Source organism: Brachyistius frenatus, unplaced genomic scaffold, assembly GCF_029030835.1.
Source record: "Brachyistius frenatus isolate BFR_SWC_R1_liver_20210118 unplaced genomic scaffold, ASM2903083v1 Contig_169, whole genome shotgun sequence".
Taxonomy (NCBI): Eukaryota; Metazoa; Chordata; class Actinopteri; family Embiotocidae; genus Brachyistius; species Brachyistius frenatus.
In genome coordinates this window covers 571,497-593,283 of record NW_027210768.1, presented here as the reverse complement: position 1 = coordinate 593,283, position 21,787 = coordinate 571,497, and the positions used below count along the sequence as shown (strand labels likewise).

The following is a 21,787-nucleotide window of genomic DNA, read 5'->3' as shown; positions in this document are numbered from 1 at the left end:
GAGGTTTAGTCCTCCGAGTTACATTAATGTGACGGTTTATACATTTATCATGGAGGCATATATGATGAGTTTTAAAAGAGGATCGTAAACAGTTTACTTTGATTGTTTTAGCCAAATGTTGTGGCTAAAATGACCAAAACAATAATCTGTTTATTTTTGTATTTGCTCAACACCAGAGCCCTGTATGTAAAGTAAGTTATTTATTGATCCGAATGTATTTATAATAGTCGTTCATTTTGTTGGATCAGACCACCCTGTTTGAACAGCAGCTACTCTCCCTTTTCTATTTACCTCCGTTTTTTATTTTGTTGCATATTCACATGGCTGGAACATCTCCTTAAATTCAGGTTCAATGCTGATATTTTTATTTCATCTAATTGAATGCAAATTAATTAATTTAAAAAAAATGTAGGCACATATTGGTGGGCGTGCAAATTGAAAAAAATACAGCAATAATAATAATAATAATAATAATACGATTTTCAAAGTAAGAAAACATTTTATATACAATATTTTCAGTGCAAAATTATTATTAACAAATTAGCATATACCAAAAAAAAATAAAAATAATAATAATACATGGCCACTGCCGTGATGTTCTGAGATTTCATTTATAACGTGAAACGAGTGGTTCATAACCTACAAATAAAATTCACAACCGCATATTTACCTCGGAGGAGGAAAAGTTCATGCACACAGAAGCTCTTGAGAAGAAAACGACAGTAAGGAGACACCGGACGAGGCCCTAAGTCCTTCGTTTACATTTAAATGGCTTGTGGTTTTAAAACTATTGCCTTAAAGGACATGACAAAAAAAGAGAGAAAGTCTAATAAAATTCATGGCTTAATTTGGGCCGTGCTCGCAGAGTCTGAGCTAAATAATGTGTTCAAATGAACAAACAAAGCTGTCTCTTTGCTCCACTTGTTCCCAGGATTTAAACCGACCTGGTTTTGGTTGCAGCTGCTGCAGTCTGGGACCGAGCTGACACCGCCTCTCCAGATGTGTCGGAACATCACTGTCGTTCTTCTGCCGGACAATAGCAATAAAAACTCGTCCTTCTGAATGTTCGCCAGCCGAACCGAAGCGGGCCTTCATATTAACACCTGTGAGGCCGCTGCGTCTGTGCACGCGGGCGCCGCCTCCGCGCTGCTCGCCGGCGCGCTCCCGCTCGCCGGCGCGCTCCCGCTCATGATCACGCTGGTCTTATTGTGCTCGGAAATGTCCAAATGTCCGTCAGCGTTCTCCTCCTCCTCCGCCTCGTCGGATTCACACTCGCTCCTGCCCTCGCTCTCGCCCTCGGACTCGGTGGCCTCTTTGGCCTCCCTGCTGCCGGGCTCAGACACGCTCTTGTCCGCCTTCTCGTCCTTCTCCTTGTCCTTCTGGGCCTGGGCCTCTTTGGAGTGTCTCCACTTCATGCGTCTGTTCTGGAACCACACCTTCACCTGGAAACACAAGTGCAACAAGCGTTAGATTACTCTGTGTTATGCACAAGAGCAATTCAACAACATACAGCTGCATCGGTTTTGCAGTTCCTGTATTTATTTTCCACAAATATTCCTGAAAGTTCCAGATAAGTTTGAGCATCTTATGGATTCATTATAGAAAATGTGATTATGGAATCTGTAAGGTCACATTTTTGGAATATGAATATTTGTTTTAACCTTAATGGTTAAAAATAAGTCACCCACTTGAAGGCTATATTTGATTTAAGTCCCACTACTTTTACAAAGGGAGACTCATCCAATGTGTAAAAATGCAGCAAAAGTGTATTAGGACGACAAGAAATGTGTCGGTAACCAGATATAAAAATCTTTTTAAATATGCTATCATTTGAGACAAAGAATCTGTTTCGATTCTCACTCGTGGCGTTCATGCCGACTGGCTGCTCGGTGACATTAACTAGCTCTGACATTTGCAGGTTAACTCCAGTAAGATGAAATGTAAACACAAATAAGTGGTGAGTTGTTGCTTAAGATATGGTGAGATTTGGCACACAGTGGGAAGCTTCTCAGCCAATCAGGTTGCACCATATGATGCTGCCCCTCTGTTAAAGGCCTAAATCATCCTCTGGGCCTCTTGTTGATTTATTTCACATTCAAAGTATTTATCCTGCATGAATCAATAAATCGATGCGAGGAACAAACATGCAGGTTGCAAAAAAAAAAATGGAGCTGCTTGTGTTTACTTAATTAAACTCATAAATGTAGACGCACATTTCATTTCATGTCCTCAGAGCAGCAACAGCTGAGGACACTGAGATTATGTGGGGCAGACACCGGTAGGGTGGAGATGGCAGCATTTAGAGCTTTTATTTCATTTAGGGAATTAAACAAAGTTATTCAATATGATCAAATTTAAAAAATAGCGAGAAAAGAAATTGTAACCCCCCTTTTTATTGTCTGGGCAGGGGGGAAGAAGGGAAGAGGCTTATAACCTCAGCTGTTTTTTTGTTTTTTTTTCATCTTGGCTACGTCCCTGTGACTTTACAGCCTCATTCTTTATTTTGGATATCCATAAATTGTTTCCTTAGAAACAACTTCTCTTGCTGTATCTATATTTAAAGAAAACACACACTACAGACAGTAAATAATATTGCTAAATAAAATGACTTGCTGTACAGATCTTTAACATAGAGCAATTCTAAGCGAGTTCATGAGTAAAATTAAACAATCATAATAATCTCAGTCAATTCGAACATCCACACTGCACAAAAATGAAAGAAAATCTCTTCTCATCATTCATTCTGCTGGACTGGCTTCAAGCTATTAAAACCTTTTTTTTTTTTATGCATGTCGGGAAATAAAAGTAAGACATAAACACAGGCCGGTTCACCTCACGTCCATCTGAGTGAACACTGCGTCTCACCTGAGCGTCTGTCAGCCCCAGCATGGCAGCCAGCTGCTTTCTGTCTGGCTTGGTGACGTACTTCTGTATTTCAAATCTCTTCTCGAGTCCTTTTCTCTGCAGGTTTGAGAACACTGCCCTGGACCACGACCTTTTCCTCTTGTACGTCTGAGGCATTGTGTCTTTTGTGAGGACGGCGTATGGACCTAAAAGAGAGACGAGGAAGACACAAGGTTAAAGAAAATAATCACAATAAATAATCACTGCAGGTGTGTCACACCTCAAACAAGACATCAGACAGGCCAGTTCCCCGCCTGCTACAAGTCCTACATGTGAAGTCTACCTGGGAAGGTGTCCTGAAACTGATGCTGGCCTGATTGTCTGCTGCTGCTGCAGCTGCCTAGTGAACTCATCATGGAGGACGCGTCGCTCATCCCGGGGTCTATGGAGGAGAAGTACTGGCTGGCCGGAGGCTGAACGGGGACGTGGATGCCTGACTGACGGTTCGAGCTAATGATGGATGTGAGATCTGTTACAGAGCGAGAGATGATGGGCTTCAGTCAGCAAAGGGTTATCGCAGTGAGTGACACACAGGCAACCTGAAGACTATACTGACTCGGCTCTTTGGGGGGACAAAGATGGTCTCAAGTTTAGACTATTTTGAATTGGTTTCCTTGGTGAAGTACTTCTGAACAAAGTCCCAGCTGCGTTGCTGCTGTTTGAAGCTGATCCTGACCTCTGACCTCTAGGGGGCAAGAGAGGAGAGGATTTCCCCACAGGGCTCCTTAATAGGAGTCTATTTGCGCTCTAACTGCTCTGTGAACAAGTCTGCCAGTGTTATAAACTGGAGCAGGTACTGGCTGCACATGTGTACAATTATTAGCTGCTTCTTTGCTGCTTTCACTTTCTAAACTTTGATTATTTCGTTTTCTTGATGTGGTCGTAAATATTCTAAGGACATAAAACACATCCCTAGTTATTACTCTCTTTGTGTTTAATATGACAGGAAGTTTCTATATAAACAACACATCTTTTTTTGGAAATGTTAATGTAATAAAATCTCTCTGCTCACCTCTTAGCGACGACTTTTCTTTGCATTTTGGATCAAAGTCTGTTGACAATATCCGATCGATTCCAAATTTGAGGTCTTTGCTTGAAGGCGGCGGCGCTTGATGGGAGTTAAACACCGTCCTGGAGACTGAGGTCAGCTGTAGTCCGTGTCTGTGGTACGGAGACGCCGGACTCAATCTGGCACCGTACACCGACGGCTCCGGCGCGACGGGAGAGGGGCGCAGCGGAGAGCTGCCGGAGTGGCCCTGCGGAGCGCGGTGATGGTGGTGTCCCATGTGCACCATGAGGGCCGACGATCCCGGGATGTTTTCCGCATCTCCAGCCTGCAAAATGTCTGCGATGCAAAACGAAGGCTTCTTCATTGTATCCACAGCGAAGCCCCCCGCGCAGTACGCGGACCAGAGGCTGAAATTCGATGCATAAAACGGGTTGAGCCCGGCCGTAAACATCCCGGAGCCTCTAACGCGTCGTATTGTTTCTCAGAAGAAGGTATGGAGGGACAGGCATGTACAGCAGCACGGGGGAAGCTTTAGGAGGAGAGGTGACCGTCCTCTTTGTGCAAGTGCCAAAATCGCTCTCCCAACTCTGAAAACCGAACCCTGAACTTCCACGCTGAAGTTCCTCCGCTGACACTGATTGGTCGCTTTCTGGGCCAATGGATGTTTTGCATTTGCTCACATCACGCCCTTGCAAATGAAAATGGTGTGTAACACACACACACACACACACACACACACACACACACACACACAACACACACATGGCCAGGGGACACTTCGAGCAATTTTGATCCCGGGATGATGGATTGATCACTTAAAGAGAAGCTCCTCCTCACCCATATCACCGCACACAAAAACAGCCACGAACTCTCATGTTCATTTGAACTCTTCTTATTGGAAATGAATGAGGGCTTAACTATACACACAGTGGATAACACATATATGAAAGACAGCCTTTGATCCGTCGGCTTTAAACACAAAAAAACGTATAATAAAAGAGAATAAAATTGAAAAAAAAATGCCACGCAGTAACCTAAATCAATCTTAGAATAGATATTCAATAATAAAGTGTACATGTCCTTTAAGGCCGGGCCCAGGAGAGGCTCTATTAGCTCCAACTCATCCTGTTTTTGATGGGCTGTTATTCGTGTTAAATGAGCGGATGTGCCTGCTAGATTTGCCGCCCGAAATAGAACCTGTTTTAGTATTTTAGGATGCAGCAGAAATCCTTATTTCTTCCGGAGCGCAGGGGGGGAAACTTTATAATGACTGTTAGAACTTCCCTTTTTCAATATTTGTGCAACTTTATCTCAACCTGCAAGTTGCACGGTGACGCAAATCCGTCCTCATGCTCATAATAAACAGAGGAAATCTATTCGCCTCGAAAACGAAAACACAATTAACTTCAGAGGCGATACTTCATCCGCAAGGCCCCTCAAGATTCACACGTTGGGTCTGGGCCAATACGATTTTATAATCAACGACTTAAATAGCCCTTATAAAAAAGAAATCCTGCAACGTGGCCTCGATGGCCTCGTTGACCTAAAACGACACATCGTTTTAATAATAACATCAGCGTTGATAATATTGTTTACGAGAGTGAGTTCATATACTTCTATATTTTGTTAAACTGTCAATTAAAATGAACTCTCCCTGTCTCTCTTCCCCTTCGCCCTGTCGTGCCTCGTCTGGGTCTGGGTCTCCTCCTCCTGGGTCTCCTCCTCCTTCCTCAAACCCTCCGATCGCATGTTTTCTCTCGCATGTGTAGAAACAATGGCTTCTGAAGCGCCCCGCGTTCATTTAGTCTTGATTCATGCCGGGCGGAAAGGCCGATGACCCTGGCTGCCTGCTATCATGATGTTTTCGAGTGACACTTTTCCGGGTTAAAATTAGAAATGACATTTAACATTTGCCCTCCATCATGCAGTCAAAACAATCCAGGGAAGAGGATGTAGCAGCAGCGCAGCACGCCTCGAGTTATTTCAGGTGCTGATGAGCTTTTCAGTGGGAAGCGAACCGGCCTCAGATCAGCCTTTACGCACTGACTGCACTACAGGGAGAGGATGGAAACCGTTCCGTTCATATTAGTCTAATAAAGATTTTAAAGACACTGCTGCTTTGAGAAGGTCATTTCTGCTTTGACATCATGATGAGAAATAGTGCAAATTTATATGAAATGCGTGCCACCGAACACATGTGGCACTGAGAAGAAAATATCGAGAATTTATAGACGTAAAAAGAGCACAAGTGTTGCAATTTCCTCAATCTCTCTTTAGCACACCGTTTTGTGCCTCTGCATTTAAAATTCCTCTCCACCCAGAGCTGGATTTTGAATACGGGTTCTTAGAGTGAGTGGGTGTTAAACACATGCAAGTATAAAACCTAAACTTGCTTCTGGCTTCATATTATTACAACCATTTCAAAAGTCCAGGTTTGAAAATTGAATATTCTAAAAATTACACATTTGATCCACAAACCACCCGTAAAAACGGAAATATGACTTTTTCTGCCAGAGTCCTGCTGGATACTATTATTCCCCTTTATTTCCCCCCTTCCCGAGCCGGTCCTCCGTGGAGCTGTATAAATGATGGCAGGTGAGATTACAGCCAGTGCCAGCGATGTCTGTCTCTGGATGAGGGACCGTATAAGAGACTTGAATCTGTATTAAACAAAAGAAAAGTCACAGTTGATGACAGTCTAAAAAAAAAATAGGATTCTCTTTTTTTGAAGTAGTTTGGACAGAATATCTCTCTGGCCTACTGTGTTAGTCATCTCAGGATTTTATGACTCCAAGAGGTTCTTCAGTAGAATTTTTGAGATTTATTTATTTTTACGCTATACTTAATACTTTTATATCAGATTTACAATTATTCTTCAGCTAGTCAACTTTGTTTGCAGATAAAAAGTTCACATTAAAGAAATTTGTGATAATATTATAAATTACAGCACGTTGTTAACACATGGCTTCCAAACTTTTTTGGCACCTCATACAAAAAGTCCTTGTCTAAACTTCTCATGTGCTTCTATTTAAAAAAAAAAAAATCTATTTTAGGCCTAAAAAAGATACAAGTTTGTTTTAAAAAAAATATATTTTAAAAGATAAGAAGATTTGAATTAATAAACAAAAATTAATATCACAAAAGTTGTATTATTATTATTTTGATTCCAGATCCCTCAGGTCATTATGTTGTGACCCTTTGGAGGGCCTCAACCCCTCCAGACTGAGAACCCCTCAACTGAACTGTTTATAAAATTCTTGAACCTTCAACCAGTATTGCAACTTCACTTCTCCAATATCACCATATATGATAATAATGTCAGGGAAAGGTTGTGTTTTTTTGGAGTGAGTTTACTTAAAGTTTGATACTAATGTATATTTGAATGCAGGACTTTTAAACAGTTTTACATTGTTCTACGGGTACTTTTTCTTCCATCACTGCTACAATCTCTAAAAATATAGAGTTTACTACAGAATGGGGCAAGAAATATGATGATTATTTTCCATTAATGACTAACAGCTCCCTCCCTATTAAAATAAATGATTAAATGCCTTTGTGAAATAAAACTGGAATGGATGCTCAGTAATTGACTCAGAGGAGGCAGCAGCTCTACTTTAAGTCCATACACTCGGCGGTGAAGCCAATCAAAGCCTAAACAAACCACATGAAAACAAAATGTCAAAGCGTTTATGAGTCACTGTGGATGAAAACAAAGCCGTGCAATTGTGCACCGCTCGCTACCTGGAGTTTAAAGCATCTGACGGAGCCTATTGTTGTCGCCTGATTGCGCGCTGTGTGTTTTTCAGGAAGTCTTATCAGGCTGAGGAAAACTGAATGAGCATCTCGGACTGTAGCTCTGCTGGATCACATGCTGCTGGACAGAATTAAACGATTTCCATTATTACGCCGAGAATTATTGCTCCCCTCTTGTAAGACTCCAGCTCAGGCCAAGATTACTATTTCTGGCAATGTTTGCCTCAGGAAGGAACTTTCGCAGATTTAATGGGACCTGGGCCATTGTACACAGCCTTCTGTATGGCACGGTGCCATCATTTCCACAGAGAGAAAAAAAGAACTGAGGGATATGTCTAAAGTCAATTCAAAACAAGACTGTCCCGTTTATGTGACCCTGAACACAACCAGCATATTTCAGACGATGAACCCTCTCCGAGGTTGAGATGAACTAGAATCATTTTTAATTTGTAAGCATGTAAAAGGTCGAATGTCAAGGTCTGACAGCGACTGCCCGTTTCTGTGATCTTCTGTGATGTTTATAATGATACATGACTGGCTGTATGTTCTTAGAAATAAAATTTTAAATAAAATTACACAAATCTTTCATGACATTAAACGGTATTCTGGACAACAGTGGAACAAGTATTTACATCCTTTACTCCAGGAAGAGTAGCAGTACCACTATGTGTTCAGAGGTACTCATTATGTAGCATTAGATCATTTATTATCTTAACATATTTATGCATTAATCATTTATAAGTTGAATTTTGTTGTTGCGAAGGTTGAGCTCATTTTACTGTATTGGCCTATAGGCAAAATTTAAGTTATAAAAATCCACCATATTTTATACTAACTTTAAAGTAAGATGTATGTTGGATAACAAAGCAGAATAAGTAACTTAAGATAAGAATGTTGTACAGTATAAAGCTGCATAAAGGTAATAAATAGGTACTTAAATTATGCCTAAATACATCTTAAGTTAATGTACTTATAGTACATTTCTACGTGTGATTCTGGGTGAGCTGTTTGTGATCACAAATATTCAAATGAATCATGAAAGTTACAATAAATTATGTAAAAGTCTCTTCTGTCAAAATGCACACCCAGTAACATATTCAATAAGTTCAATGGTTTGGGGTCAGCCTCAGCATCTGGTGTCTTTTTTCAGGACATTAAATGTTAAATAAATATCACTTTTTTATCAACAGGTGATGGAGGGATCGAGGTTAAACATATAGTGATAATTCCCAGAGATATCATGTGAAACATTATTGAGCATGTGAAGGCTTTAAACGTACGAGCAGCTCCCCCCAGTGACTAAACGCTCTCTCTTGTTCTGATTTCAACAAATGTAGTTTTTATCTTGAGCAGAGCTGCAATAAGTGGTTGTTGCAGTTATAATATGAACTATACATTTGGCTCAGTGGTATTTCTGCTTACACATTAGTATATGATCTCAGTTCTTATTGAAATATGGAGACAGAAAATACGACCTCCATAATTCATAAAGCTGATATAAAAAACTGACATGAACTTAGAATTCAAGGATTTCGATATTCACACGCTGCAGTTGGTCACATCTCTGCTTTAGGCTGCAAAATTCTTTTTTTAATTTTTTTTTTAAACTATTGATTTGCCAGCTCAGAGGTCAATGATTGCATTTCTTGACTTGGTGCTCCTCTGTGCCTACTGACAATAACTCAACTTCAAAACATGGTCAAATATGACAGGTACCTTTTGAAGTTGAATGCACTGTATCCAAATGTGAGATTGACTGAGGAAAATGAATACCATTAATGCTTCCTTTTGTGGTAGCAGGGTTTCACTCTTTGCTCTGTACATTCAGATCTGAAACATTAAGAGGTCACTAGCTCAACATTGGAGTGGTAGACTAATCCCACTCAGCACAGCCTGCCCTTTGCTGTAAACAACCTGAGGAGCTGCTTTAATGGAAGCTTTTAAATATGATGGTGACGCGGTGCTGTTGAGCAAAGCCATCTGTTTACATTGAAGCAGATTAAAGTCGCCTCTTGTTGGAGGATCAGGCCTCTCTGCAGCTCCAGTGTGCAAACGTACACAGTTAAATCAGTACGCGCTCTTTAAGCAGAGAATGACTGTCTGAGCTGAATACTGCAGGGGAGACTGATAGAAACACAAAAGGTCATAATAACAAACCATTAGGCCCACTGCTGCTGCGATGCCACGAGGAGCATAAACCATTAGAGACGCAACATCGCGTATTTCAGCCCGAAATAGGAGGCAGCGTCTAAATTACACTTGACGCCGCTTTTAGCACAATAATGGAGGAGATTCCAGCCATCACAGGCCGAGAAAATGAAGGTGATAATACAATTATCTTAAAAAAAATAAAATTAAAAAAAAGCTATTTGGAAAAAAAAAAAAAATCGTTTTCACTTAATAAAAAAAGGCAGTTTGGTTTAGTTTAATTTGGGGGGGGGGGGGGGGGGGAATGTGCCAAAATAGACACACTAACGATCATTTGTGAGCTCGCAGATTTAATACGACGTCGTGCAGCGATGTTTGTGCGGCTGCACTGACGCAGAGCAGAGCAGCTCCGCGTCACGTCGGTTTAACACCGGTGGAAACATCATTCATCAGAGAAACTCCAAACAGCCACAAAGGCTGATTCAAGTTTGTTGGAGTGTTTCAACAGATTACATTTGGAGATTTATTTTTTATAATTATTCTATGTAGGCTACATAGTCGTATAAATAGAGTGAGAGGGTAATTAGAATAAATGAATTAAAATTGAACAAAATTAGAGGAGTCTGTCTACATCTATGGTTTTGTTTTTGCGTTGGGTTTGGGATCAGTTTGTCTCAGGGGAGGACACACTGATCGCATCAGGACAAGCTTGTCCAGAAAACTGCTACTGGGAAAGTTTTTTTCCACGCTGTCCCATGAGCGTCTTCTGGAGCTGCTGCTGCTCAGGGTTTTTGTGTGCTTTTTATTTTTAAATGTCGGAAGTTGTAGTTCCTAATCCAGCTGTCTATAGATGAGCTGTAAACACGTCTCCCCTCAAAATAGATTTGCTGCTTTGTGAAACTGGCAAAACAATTTAGTTTTTAATAAGAATTAAAAAAAACAACAACAACGTCTTAACTTTTGAAACAAAATGCTCCTCAAAAGAAAAAAAAAATCTCCTATAAACTCAATAAAACTTGAAGATAAGTTTCATTGCAGCCGGTTTATTATCGAGGGTTGCTGATGGTGTGCATCACGATTATTCTTTTTAAGCTCTTGACTGTTTATAATCTATTTTAAAGGAGTTCTTTTCTTTTCTGACCCAAGTGTTACTGCATCGCAGACAACAGTGTAATGTCATGTTTATTTTCTCAGTACACTGACAAAGGAAGCGGCTCATAACCAAAACCAGCCAAACGAGAAAAGTGGCCTCCGATTTGTAGCAAAACGCTGCCATCTAGCGGCCGAGCCTGAGGCAACGCTGGTCTGCAGTGTGTGTGTGTGTGTGTGTTTGAGCACATCTTTCTATTTTTTATGTAGATCAAATTTTAATTTAAAAAAACAAAAACAACAAAAAAAACCCTGCCGTGAGGACATTTCTGCGCTGTGAGGACATCCAGGCCGGTCTTCCCAACTTTTAAGGGGACTTTGAGAGTTAAAACTTGGTTTCAGGGTTTGAATAGGTTTAGGTTGGGGTTAGGAACTTGTGATGTTTAAAGTTAGAATTAAATTCAGGGTAATGAAAAACAAAAATCTGCCATTACAATGATCCTTCAAAACACTATGTTCATACGGTTAATTAACATGAATCCATAAGTGAGTGGTCAGTTAACACATTTCCCTTCAACGTGTTCCATGAAGCCGGACCGGGTCGTGTACAGATCTCCGGGGACTCCCGGGTTTAACCTTCGACCTCCATTAAAGAGTAAAAATGGTCTTTAGGGGGGTATTCGGCTTGACTCAGGAAGTGAAAGCAGGTGTCAGCTGCTGGTGTTGGTGACATTCAACCCTTTTACTGACACTTTTCTTAACTTCATTGTCAGACAAAGTTGTGATGAAAAAGTAACAAAAGTCTAAATTTTCCCTAAATAAGAGCCAAGGTGTCTTTTAAAATGATATAAAACACAGAAGAACAGTAAATCTTCCCATTTTAGTAGTTGTGATTAGAGAATATCTGACATTTTCAGTCTCTTTATCTTTGCATTTCATTTGATCAAATCTATTAGATTTAGTTTTTTGCCAATGAATGAGCACACACCTGTCTACATAAGACCTTACAGTTCACAGTGCATGTCAGAGCAAATGAGAATCATGAGGTCGAAGGAACTGTCCAAGGAGCTCAGAGACAGAATTGTGGCAAGGCACAGATCTGGCCAAGGTTACCAAATAATGTCTGCAGCACTCAAGGTTCCTAAGAGCACAGTGGCCTCCATAATCCTTAAATGGAAGAAGTTTGGGACGACCAGAACTCTTCCTAGACCTGGCCGTCCAGCCAAACTGAGCAATCGTGGGAGAAGAGCCTTGGTGAGAGAGGTAAAGAAGAACCCAAAGATCACTGTGGCTGAGCTCCAGAGATGCAGTAGGGAGATGGGAGAAAGTTCCACAAAGTCAACTATCACTGCAGCCCTCCACCAGTCGGGGCTTTATGGCAGAGTGGCCCGACGGAAGCCTCTCCTCAGTGCAAGACATATGAAAGCCCGCATAGAGTTTGCCAAAAAACACATGAAGGACTCCCAGACTATGAGAAATAAGATTCTCTGGTCTGATGAGACCAAGATTGAACTTTTTGGCGTTAATTCTAAGCGGTATGTGTGGAGAAAACCAGGCACTGCTCATCACCTGCCCAATACAATCCCAACAGTGAAACATGGTGGTGGCAGCATCATGCTATGGGGGTGTTTTTCAGCTGCAGGGACAAGACGACCGGTTGCAATTGAAGGAAAGATGAATGCGGCCAAGTACAGAGATATCCTGGAAGAAAACCTCTTCCAGAGTGCTCTGGACCTCAGACTGGGCCGAAGGTTCACCTTCCAACAAGACAATGACCCGAAGCACACAGCTAAAATAACAAAGGAGTGGCTTCGGAACAACTCTGTGACCATTCTTGACTGGCCCAGCCAGAGCCCTGACCTAAACCCAATGGAGCATCTCTGGAGAGACCTGAAAATGGCTGTCCACCAACGTTCACCATCCAACCTGACGGAACTGGAGAGGATCTGCAAGGAAGAATGGCAGAGGATCCCCAAATCCAGGTGTGAAAAGCTTGTTGCATCATTCCCAAGAAGACTCATGGCTGTACGAGCTCAAAAGGGTGCTTCTACTCAATACTGAGCAAAGGGTCTGAATACTTATGACCATGTGATATTTCAGGTTTTCTTTAATAAATTTGCACAAATTTCTACATTTGTTTTTTTCTGTCAAGATGGGGTGCTGAGTGTACATTCATGAGAAATAAAATGAACTTTTTTGATTTCAGCAAATGGCTGCAATGAAACAAAGAGTGAAAAATTTAAAGGGGTCTGAATACTTTCCGTACCCACTGTACGTCCATCTGTACAAATAAAACTGCAGGTCAGAGATCAAATACACAGACATTTCAAACAAACAAATTCAGAAAACAACTAAACTGAGGTTAAGAGATTGGCTCTGCAGTTGGATTACACAGGAAATGTTGAACCAACACTCTGTAGTGCCGGCACAAGGCAACAAATTCAGTACACATGAAAACATTTTGGCACAATCAATCAAACTGCACAGTCAGCAACGTTTTCAAAAATAAAATCTATTCAGATGAAAAAAAACTTAAAATAAAACTTGCAGAAAGGACCACTTAATAATTCTGATAATTGTCAGAAACAATGTGATAATCGGTCCATCTATTTAGGAGAAACCTAAAACTCACGTTAAGTCTTTTTTTTTTTTTTTTAATCTGTGCTTTAGTGATTTTGCACTAAATAATATAAACAAGTCAGAAAAAACAAACACATGAAAGAGGGTTGTTAGAAGTAAACGCTTATACCGACTATAAAAAAAACATCTTTAAATCAAAGGAATCCCTTAAAAATCCGTATTGTCATATAAAAGCTTCTCCAGGCTGCTCTCTTCACCATCTGCTATTTTGATCAAATAGTTCCACTTTTTTTTTTTTTTTTTAGATAAAATCTTCTTAGAGCTTAAGAAGATTGATAACAACCTCATGTCTGTACAGTAAATATATAGTTGGAACCACAGGTTTCCTTAGATTAGCATAAAGACCTGCTGGTTATGTGGTGGAGTTTCCCAGCTTGGCAGACTTTGTTGCATTTGGACAGATCCACAGTGGCTGTTTCCTCCCGTCTCAGGTCTTTGTGCTCAGCTAAGCGTCTCCAGCTTCATATTAGGTCTACTTGCAGTGTATGACAGTCACATCAATCATCTAACGCTCAGCAAAAAAGCAAATGGCACTTTTACATTTTTTTTTTAAAACTTCTGCTTAAAACATCCATATTTGATCATTTCTTTGTTTAATTTCCAGTATTGATATCCCTACTTTTGTGGTTTTAAGTACCAAAAATCACCTGAATATTGTTTTATCTCTCCTCTCTTGAGCTTCTCTGTAGCTCTACCGAGTACGGGCTATTTTGTGTCTGTTTCTTTAAGGAGCATTGATATGAGGGACCCGCTCTTCTGATTGGCTGACTCTTTTCTGAGTGACACACACCCAGGCCAACCACAGGTTTTCTTCAAGTGTTGTAGCTTGCTATCTTTACAACAGAATTACTGCTGTGTTTTAATCCACATAAAAGGTTGGACAGTGGGCCATGCTGAAGGTGGACATATGACATGAGCGTGCGTTTGTGACATCACAAACTTACAGAAGTCCAAACGGTAGAGTTGCTGAATACAGGTAGCGTGCCTTTCTCTGTGGACTGAGCGTTTTAACATCTTCACTGTATTTATAAAGCATGTAGACCTGCTTTATAATAATAATAAAAAAAAAGAAACAAATGAAAATTTAAATTTGTACCATACGGGACCTTTAAAAGCCTCTTCAAAAGCACCACCTATTACAGCATTGCGGGACGTCAGTTAAAATCTAAAATGTGAAAATGTTTCAAAAGTGACAGGCACATCACTGACAGCATTCATCAGAGGTGCAGTGTCTTTGACAGACAGTCCATTCCACCGGGATGCTGTCTGAGCCGAGTGCGCCGACATGTTTTAGGAGTCTTCGCCAGCCTGCACCTGGCCGTCACTCAGCAGTCTCTCTCTTTCTCCCGGGCTGTTCTCCTCTACGTTCACCAGCCCGGCGCAGCACGGTATCCTGGCCAGCAGGGGGCGGTGCAGTCCGTTGTAGATCGCCGTGCCCAGCAGCAGAACCAGGAAGCCCAGAACCTGCAGGCCGTGAAACCTCTCCCAATCCAACGCCAGGCTGACCACCCAGATGACCAGCGTACGCAGGCTGTCCAGCACCATGCGGGTGGTGGCGCTGATCTCCTTGGTGACGCTGATCCCGGCGAAGTTGAAGAAGGCGATGCTGACCGTGTTGCCCAGCAGAGCCAGCAGGATGAGAGGCTCGTGTCCGATCTGACAGAAGGCATCCAGCGCGTCCTCCAGGACCTGCCGAGGGTTGTTGCTGAAGTTGCCAACATTGATGAAGTACATGGGGATGAGCAGCAGCGAAAGGACAAAGAAACCAAAGAAACCTGGAAAGAAAAAAATGAATTGAATCTGACGGCAGTTCCCAATGGGTTCAGGATGTGACATAACCGCTGGCCCGATGGGCTGGGGTCACTAAAAGTTCACGCAGGGCAACATGATTAGCAGTGATGACCAATAAGAGGCTGCCATGTGAGCCCGTTTGCAAGATATGTGATGAAATGCATTGCGATTCGCTGAAATCCATGAAGGGAAAATTAACGCATCATGAGACGTGCTCATTGCATCTTATAGGTACTCAAAGATTGTGATTAGATGTTAGCTAGTAACACCCTATGTGCTGTGACTCAGGTGTTTAGCAAACTCTACTTTAGTGCCTCTTTTCGCCCTTTTATGGGTTTGGTGGGATACAAATCTATCCTCAGGATTCATCTCCAGTACCAGAGTTTTGGTGTTCGGTTTACAGGAATGTAACGGCACGTTGCTGCAGATCAAGAAAAAAACAAACTGCTGTACCTTCAGTTCCGACAGCCCGAAGAGGATGGACGTCATGTTTGTAGACAAACTTTTCCTCCAGGACCATCTGCACGGCGACAATGATCTGTGCCGTGATGATCAGGAGATCTCCTGCAGGACAAAAGAGATTAGTGGTGGTTCGTTTACTGCCAATAAAACACGGTATTTTTGAAGGAATGGAGAACCAACCGGGTTTCCCTATTATACTGGTTTTCTCGTCACTTTTCCTGTATCACCACGGATTAACTACAGAGGACATTGCCACACAATACAAAAAACATCTTACCAGTGATGACGTCACTGAGTTTGTGCGAGTCGTCTCTGTGTCCGCTGACAAAGTCGGCGAGGCCCACTATCACCAGGCCCAGGATGGTGATAAAAATACCGATCCACTGATTCGCTGCCAGGCGACGCCCAAGAAAAGCCACAGAGAGAAGACCAGTGAAGATGATGACAGCTCCACGAAGCATCTGGAAGCTGGAGGCGCTCGTCATGTTGAGCGCTGGAAAAAGAAAAAGAAAGTTTTAAAGCGAACTGATAGTGGAGTTTAACGGATGCGGGTGAATCACTGACATTGACAAAAATACATTTTGTAGATTCATGATCTAGAAATTCAGGCTTTTCTTTACATGATACTTCAAACACCTAATTCGTAAGAGTCCAATGAAGCTCAAAGTAACACTGATGAAAACAACCTCTGACTAAATAAATGACCTCTTCTCCAATGACTAAATTGCATTTTATAGTGAAGACAAACAACAACATCAACAGAGGAGCATTTCAAATCAGCTGGTGGTCCATATTTCCTTCTTCATTTATGAAGTAAAGCTTTTGGTCACTTACCAACATACATGATGGAGGTGGCCGTCATGTCACACATGGCCGGGGCGAAGAAGAGGAGAGGATTAAAGCTCTGGGTGGCGTTCATCTTGGGTTGTGGTCTGCGTTTGTCGTGGCAAAGCAGGATGTAGAAGGCTGCGAGACAGCTGAACTCACCCAGAAACATCCCCACTGCCTGAACGGGGAGGGAAGGAGGGAAGGAGAGAGGGAAGGAGGGATGGAGGGAAGGAGAGAAGGAAGGATGGAGGGAAGGAAGGATGGAGGGAAGGAAGGATGGAAGGAGAGAGGGAAGGAGAGAAGGAAGGAGAGAAGGAGGGAAGGAGAGAGGGAGGGAGGGAAGGAAGGAGGGAGGGATGGAAGGAGAGAGGGAAGGAGGGAAGGAGAGAGGGAGGGAGGGAAGGAAGGAAGGAGGGAGAGAGGGAGGGAGGGAAGGAAGGAAGGAGGGAGAGAGGGAAGGAGGGAAGGAGAGAGGGAGGGAAGGAGGGAGGGAGGGAAGGAGAGAGGGAAGGAGGGAAGGAGAGAAGGAGGGAGGGAAGGAGGGAGGGAGGGATGGAAGGAGAGAGGGAAGGAAGGAAGGAGAGAAGGAGGGAAGGAGAGAAGGAGGGAAGGAGAGAGGGAGGGAGGGAAGGAGGGAGGGAAGGAGAGAGGGAAGGAGAGAGGGAAGGAGAGAGGGAAGGAGAGAGGGAGGGAAGGAAGGAGGGAGGGAAGGAGGGAGGGATGGAAGGAGGGAGGGAAGGAGGGAGGGAAGGGAGGGAGGGAAGGGAAGGAGAGAGGGAAGGAGAGAGGGAAGGAGAGAGGGAAGGAGAGAGGGAAGGAGGGAGGAAGGAGGGATGGAAGGAGAGAGGGAAGGAGGGAAGGAGGGAAGGGTCACATTTTAGGTATAACCAGGAAATTAATGTAGTTTAATAGTCAGTCGGATTTTTTAACTCTTTGTCTTACGTGCTGCTGAGGGAAAATAAAGTGCTTAACAATGATGTCACTTGAAATGTCTTACTGTACCTGTACGAATGGGTGTGCAAACTGATGTTTAGGGTCGTCATGGCAACCCGGTGCGTAGAACATGTCAGCCCATCTGTTTGACAAAAAGACAATTTTACAACTCAATTATGGATATAGGTGTTTTCTTACTTACTTCAGTGTAAGAAATATAGCAGTGTGCAACAAACCCTGATTTTGAAATCTTTTACATTGTGAGCATTAAAAGTTTGAGCAGCAACTGCCTGAAATATAACTTGTAAATGATTTATACGTCTCCCTTTAAATGCAGTACATCCGTTTAACATAAAACGCTGAGCAGTGCAGTAAAACACGACAGAGTCCGACTGAATGATTCAATGACGTTGCTTTTCACTGGTGATAGAGCTGCATAAAACTTTGACTTTTAGAGCCAGACAGTGACAGAAAGCATGACTGACATGTGAGCGTCCCGGACGCCTGCTTTAATCTGCAAGACAGGCATGTGGTCTTTAAAAAGATGCTGACACAACACTTCTCTGAAATGTTTCCTACTGAGTCTGAGCTCATCATTACACAACTAGAGTGGGACAATTGAGTGATTCAACTCTTCTGCTATCATCTAAATTATTGCCCGTGTGCTTTGGATTAAAAATTGCCACATGATACATATTGTATGAAAGAAAAGAAGAAACAGCATCACAACTATCAGCCGACGGGCGGTAACGGATCTCAACTGTATGACTTCAGAAAGCAGTGAGGCCGCACTGTGACCGGGAAGGTTTCAGGTGACTGTTGTGAAACGTAACCTGTTAGTATCCGTGTTCCTCTTTCACCAACGTGACGCAGCACGTTTCGTCTGACTCATTATCACAACTCGACCCGATTCGTAGCAGATTCGAGTTTTGTTCGGCCGACAAACACCACAAAAGGACAGAGGAGTGCGTGTCAGGCAGCGGGATGCTGACAGCACAGATTAATGGAGAAGTTAAACACGCTGAGTTTCTCGTTTCACTCAAATGGCACATTTTCCTATCGTGAGGAGGACTTGACTAAAATTAATATTATGAACCATTTCCTGCTTCTCAGATGTGAAGATTTGCTGATCTGTTTAATTTATTGTAAACTGATTATCTTTGGGTTTTGGACAAAACATCAAAGTGTCCCATTGTGGTTTAAAAATATGTAAAACGCACTGAAATCCTAATCTGAGTTTCAAATTAAAACAATGTTTTGTTGCAGCTCTAAACAACATTCTCAGGATAACCTGTCAAATCATCTCGGCCATTACTTAACCTCAGACAGAAATGTCCTACCAGAAGATTTAAGCACCAGATAGCTCATGATAAGGACACCACTCAGCTGCAGGACACCACTCAGCTGCAGGACACCACTCAGCTGAGGACACCACTCAGCTGCAGGACACCTGATTAGTCAGACCTGGCCTTTGCTAGATCTCCTACTTGCATGAATCTGCAGCTGCTTCCTGACTGCAGACTTATCTGGGTCAGAAACATTGAAATGTCATGTCTGTCCTCACACAGCTCAGCTTCCTAAAACCCGGAAAAGTCCAGCTTCACTTGCAGCTTGATATCATTATATTATCTGTGTGCACAGCTAACAGACGGTTACCTCACTACTTAGCTGCTAACATTAGCGGCTAGCAGATACAGTAGCAACAGCTTCAGGTTACCTTTATTTACACATTTGAGCTTGTAATAAAAGCGTTAATCAATTTATTAATCAATTAATCAATTAATGTAAATGACCACGTTACAATAAATGCACGTAAACTTAGTTTGTGTGAAGCACCTGCAGCGCTGCTGGATAACTCCTTTAACTATGAACAACAGGAGCCATCGTGAATGAACTTACTTGGCCGACAGCGTGTTCAAGGAGCCGGTTGTGAGCATCAGTCCCGCGAGGAACAGCTGGTATTTGGTCCACGCCATGCTGAAGGGGGACAAACACCTGGACACCTGGAGACGACGACCAGCTGTGTTCAGTTGAACAGCTGCTCCTGCTGTTTATTCACACGCGGCGCCTTTGAACACCACGTGACGACAGTCAGCTGACCGCTGCGCCAACTACATGCTGCCTTCACGTCCGGTCGGATAAGACGGAACAAAGGAGAAACTGAGTGAAACCCATTTGTTTAGACAATAGAAGATCAAATTAAATACTTTAACGATTAAGTAGGGGCTTTATGAACATGTTATATATTATGTATGAAGATGTCCGTTGCAGGAACCAAACACAGGTCAAAGCATTATTTTGCGTCAATACTGGGTTTCCACACAATATCATTCAAATGTTACATTTATTATTCATAACCAAAGATTCGTTTTTTAAAAGTCTGTATGAACAAGTGTAACATCAGGAAATACAAGACCATCAACTTGGTCTTGTATTATTATCATCAGCTTAAAAACTACAATTATACAATAAGGTTCTCCAAAAATCTTACTGCTATAAAAACTGTTCCTTTATTAAAAACTTTAGTGTTTAGACGTGTTTTTATGTTCCATTTGCTATTTTCTTGTATTGAACTGTGTCCCCTGGATAAATTGTACCGTTTTATAAAATGCACAGTCTTTAATAAAGTTGATTAATAATGGTGTTAAACTGCTACAATCCTACTACTATAATTGGATATATTAGCTATATAAATATTGCCAAACATTTAAGTGACAGTATTGTGAAATTTGCAGATGATACCACATGAACATCCTGGATGCTTCAATCACAGAGAACTGAGAAGGAAGCAGCATCAGACCGGTTAGACAGGACAAGAGGACGATTTCATATTCCAGGTTTTACTTGTGATATGATGATTGATTGACGTCTCGAGTGGACAAACGTCCTTATTTTGAATGACCTTCCATTTTGTAATATTTGCTGGTGTTCATCGTCATCAGGGCTGAGACGGATAGCAAGTTGGTACATCTGTACTTTTAATGTATATGTGCAATAAATACGAGCTGAAATGGACTTGAGAGGGGTTCACGTTGTCTTTCTTCATATTATTGACTTTTAATCTTAAATAAAACAGTTGTACTTTTTGGCGTTCCTGTCCATTATTTTGAAATCCACCGGAAGTACGTTTTACAACGCAAAACCTTTTTTTGAACATCATGCCTAAAAAAAAGCTGAAATCCCTGTCAACAAGTTGTGATATCGCCAACCGGAGTAGATTGGTGAGCAGGCGGTGCATCTCCAGAGAAGTCCGGTGAGAAGACCGGTGAGAAGTCCGGTGAGAAGTCCGGTGAGAAGTCCGGTGAGAAGACCGGTGAGAAGTCCGGTGAGAAGACCGGTGAGAAGACCGGTGAGAAGACCGGTGAGAAGTCCGGTGAGAAGACCGGTGAGAAGACCGGTGAGAAGTCCGGTGAGAAGACCGGTGAGAAGTCCGGTGAGAAGACCGGTGAGAAGTCCGGTGAGAAGACCGGTGAGAAGTCCGGTGAGAAGACCGGTGAGAAGTCCGGTGAGAAGACCGGTGAGAAGTCCGGTGAGAAGACCGGTGAGAAGTCCGGTGAGAAGACCGGTGAGAAGTCCGGTGAGAAGACCGGTGAGAAGTCCGGTGAGAAGTCCGGTGAGAAGACCGGTGAGAAGACCGGTGAGAAGTCCGGTGAGAAGTCCGGTGAGAAGACCGGTGAGAAGACCGAAACATTTCGGATTTACAGTTTGTTGTCAGCATGAAAATAAAGTTAGGAGTGCTAGCTCAACATATCTGTTTCGTACTTCCGGCGGTCGGCGGCGTCTCCAGGTGTCCTGGTGTCCTGGTGTCCAGGTGTCCCGGTGTCCGAGTGTCCAGGTGTCCCGGTGTCCTGGTGTCCAGGTGTCCTGGTGTCATTGTGTCCAGGTGTCCTGGTGTCATTGTGTCCTGGTGTCCAGGTGTCCCGGTGTCCTGGTGTCCAGGTGTCCAGGTGTCCAGGTGTCCTGGTGTCATTGTGTCCTGGTGTCCAGGTGTCCTGGTGTCCAGGTGTCATTGTGTCCAGGTGTCCTGGTGTCATTGTGTCATTGTGTCCTGGTGTCCTGGTGTCCAGGTGTCATTGTGTCCAGGTGTCCTGGTGTCCTGGTGTCCAGGTGTCCAGGTGTCATTGTGTCCAGGTGTCCCGGTGTCCAGGTGTCCAGGTGGGGGTGAAGGGGGGGGTAGAGGGTGAAGGTGGGTAGAGGGGGTGAAGGGGGGTAGAGGGTGAAGGGGGGTAG

At 42.7% G+C, this 21,787-nt stretch overlaps 2 protein-coding genes across 3 annotated transcripts; both read right to left on the bottom strand.

The window, feature by feature from the left end:
• Positions 1–580: 580 nt before the first annotated feature.
• hlx1 (H2.0-like homeo box 1 (Drosophila)) lies at positions 581–4,484 on the bottom strand. 2 transcript variants are annotated; one of them, XM_069717160.1, is made up of 4 exons: positions 3,917–4,484; positions 3,188–3,373; positions 2,866–3,050; positions 581–1,442 (listed from the first exon to the last, which is right to left on the bottom strand). In XM_069717160.1, exons 1-4 carry the CDS (start codon positions 4,362–4,364, stop codon positions 1,092–1,094), a joined length of 1,170 nt encoding a protein of 389 aa, XP_069573261.1. In that variant the 5' UTR covers positions 4,365–4,484; the 3' UTR covers positions 581–1,091. The 2 variants fall into 2 exon arrangements, with proteins under 2 accessions (XP_069573261.1, XP_069573262.1); XM_069717161.1 differs by lacking the exon at positions 3,188–3,373.
• Positions 4,485–14,524: 10,040 nt separating this feature from the next.
• Positions 14,525–19,609, bottom strand: slc35f6 (solute carrier family 35 member F6). Its single transcript, XM_069717127.1, has 6 exons — positions 19,457–19,609; positions 17,627–17,699; positions 16,631–16,802; positions 16,074–16,289; positions 15,788–15,898; positions 14,525–15,318 (listed from the first exon to the last, which is right to left on the bottom strand). Exons 1-6 carry the CDS (start codon positions 19,531–19,533, stop codon positions 14,834–14,836), a joined length of 1,134 nt encoding a protein of 377 aa, XP_069573228.1. The 5' UTR covers positions 19,534–19,609; the 3' UTR covers positions 14,525–14,833.
• Between the last annotated feature and the right edge of the window lie 2,178 nt (positions 19,610–21,787).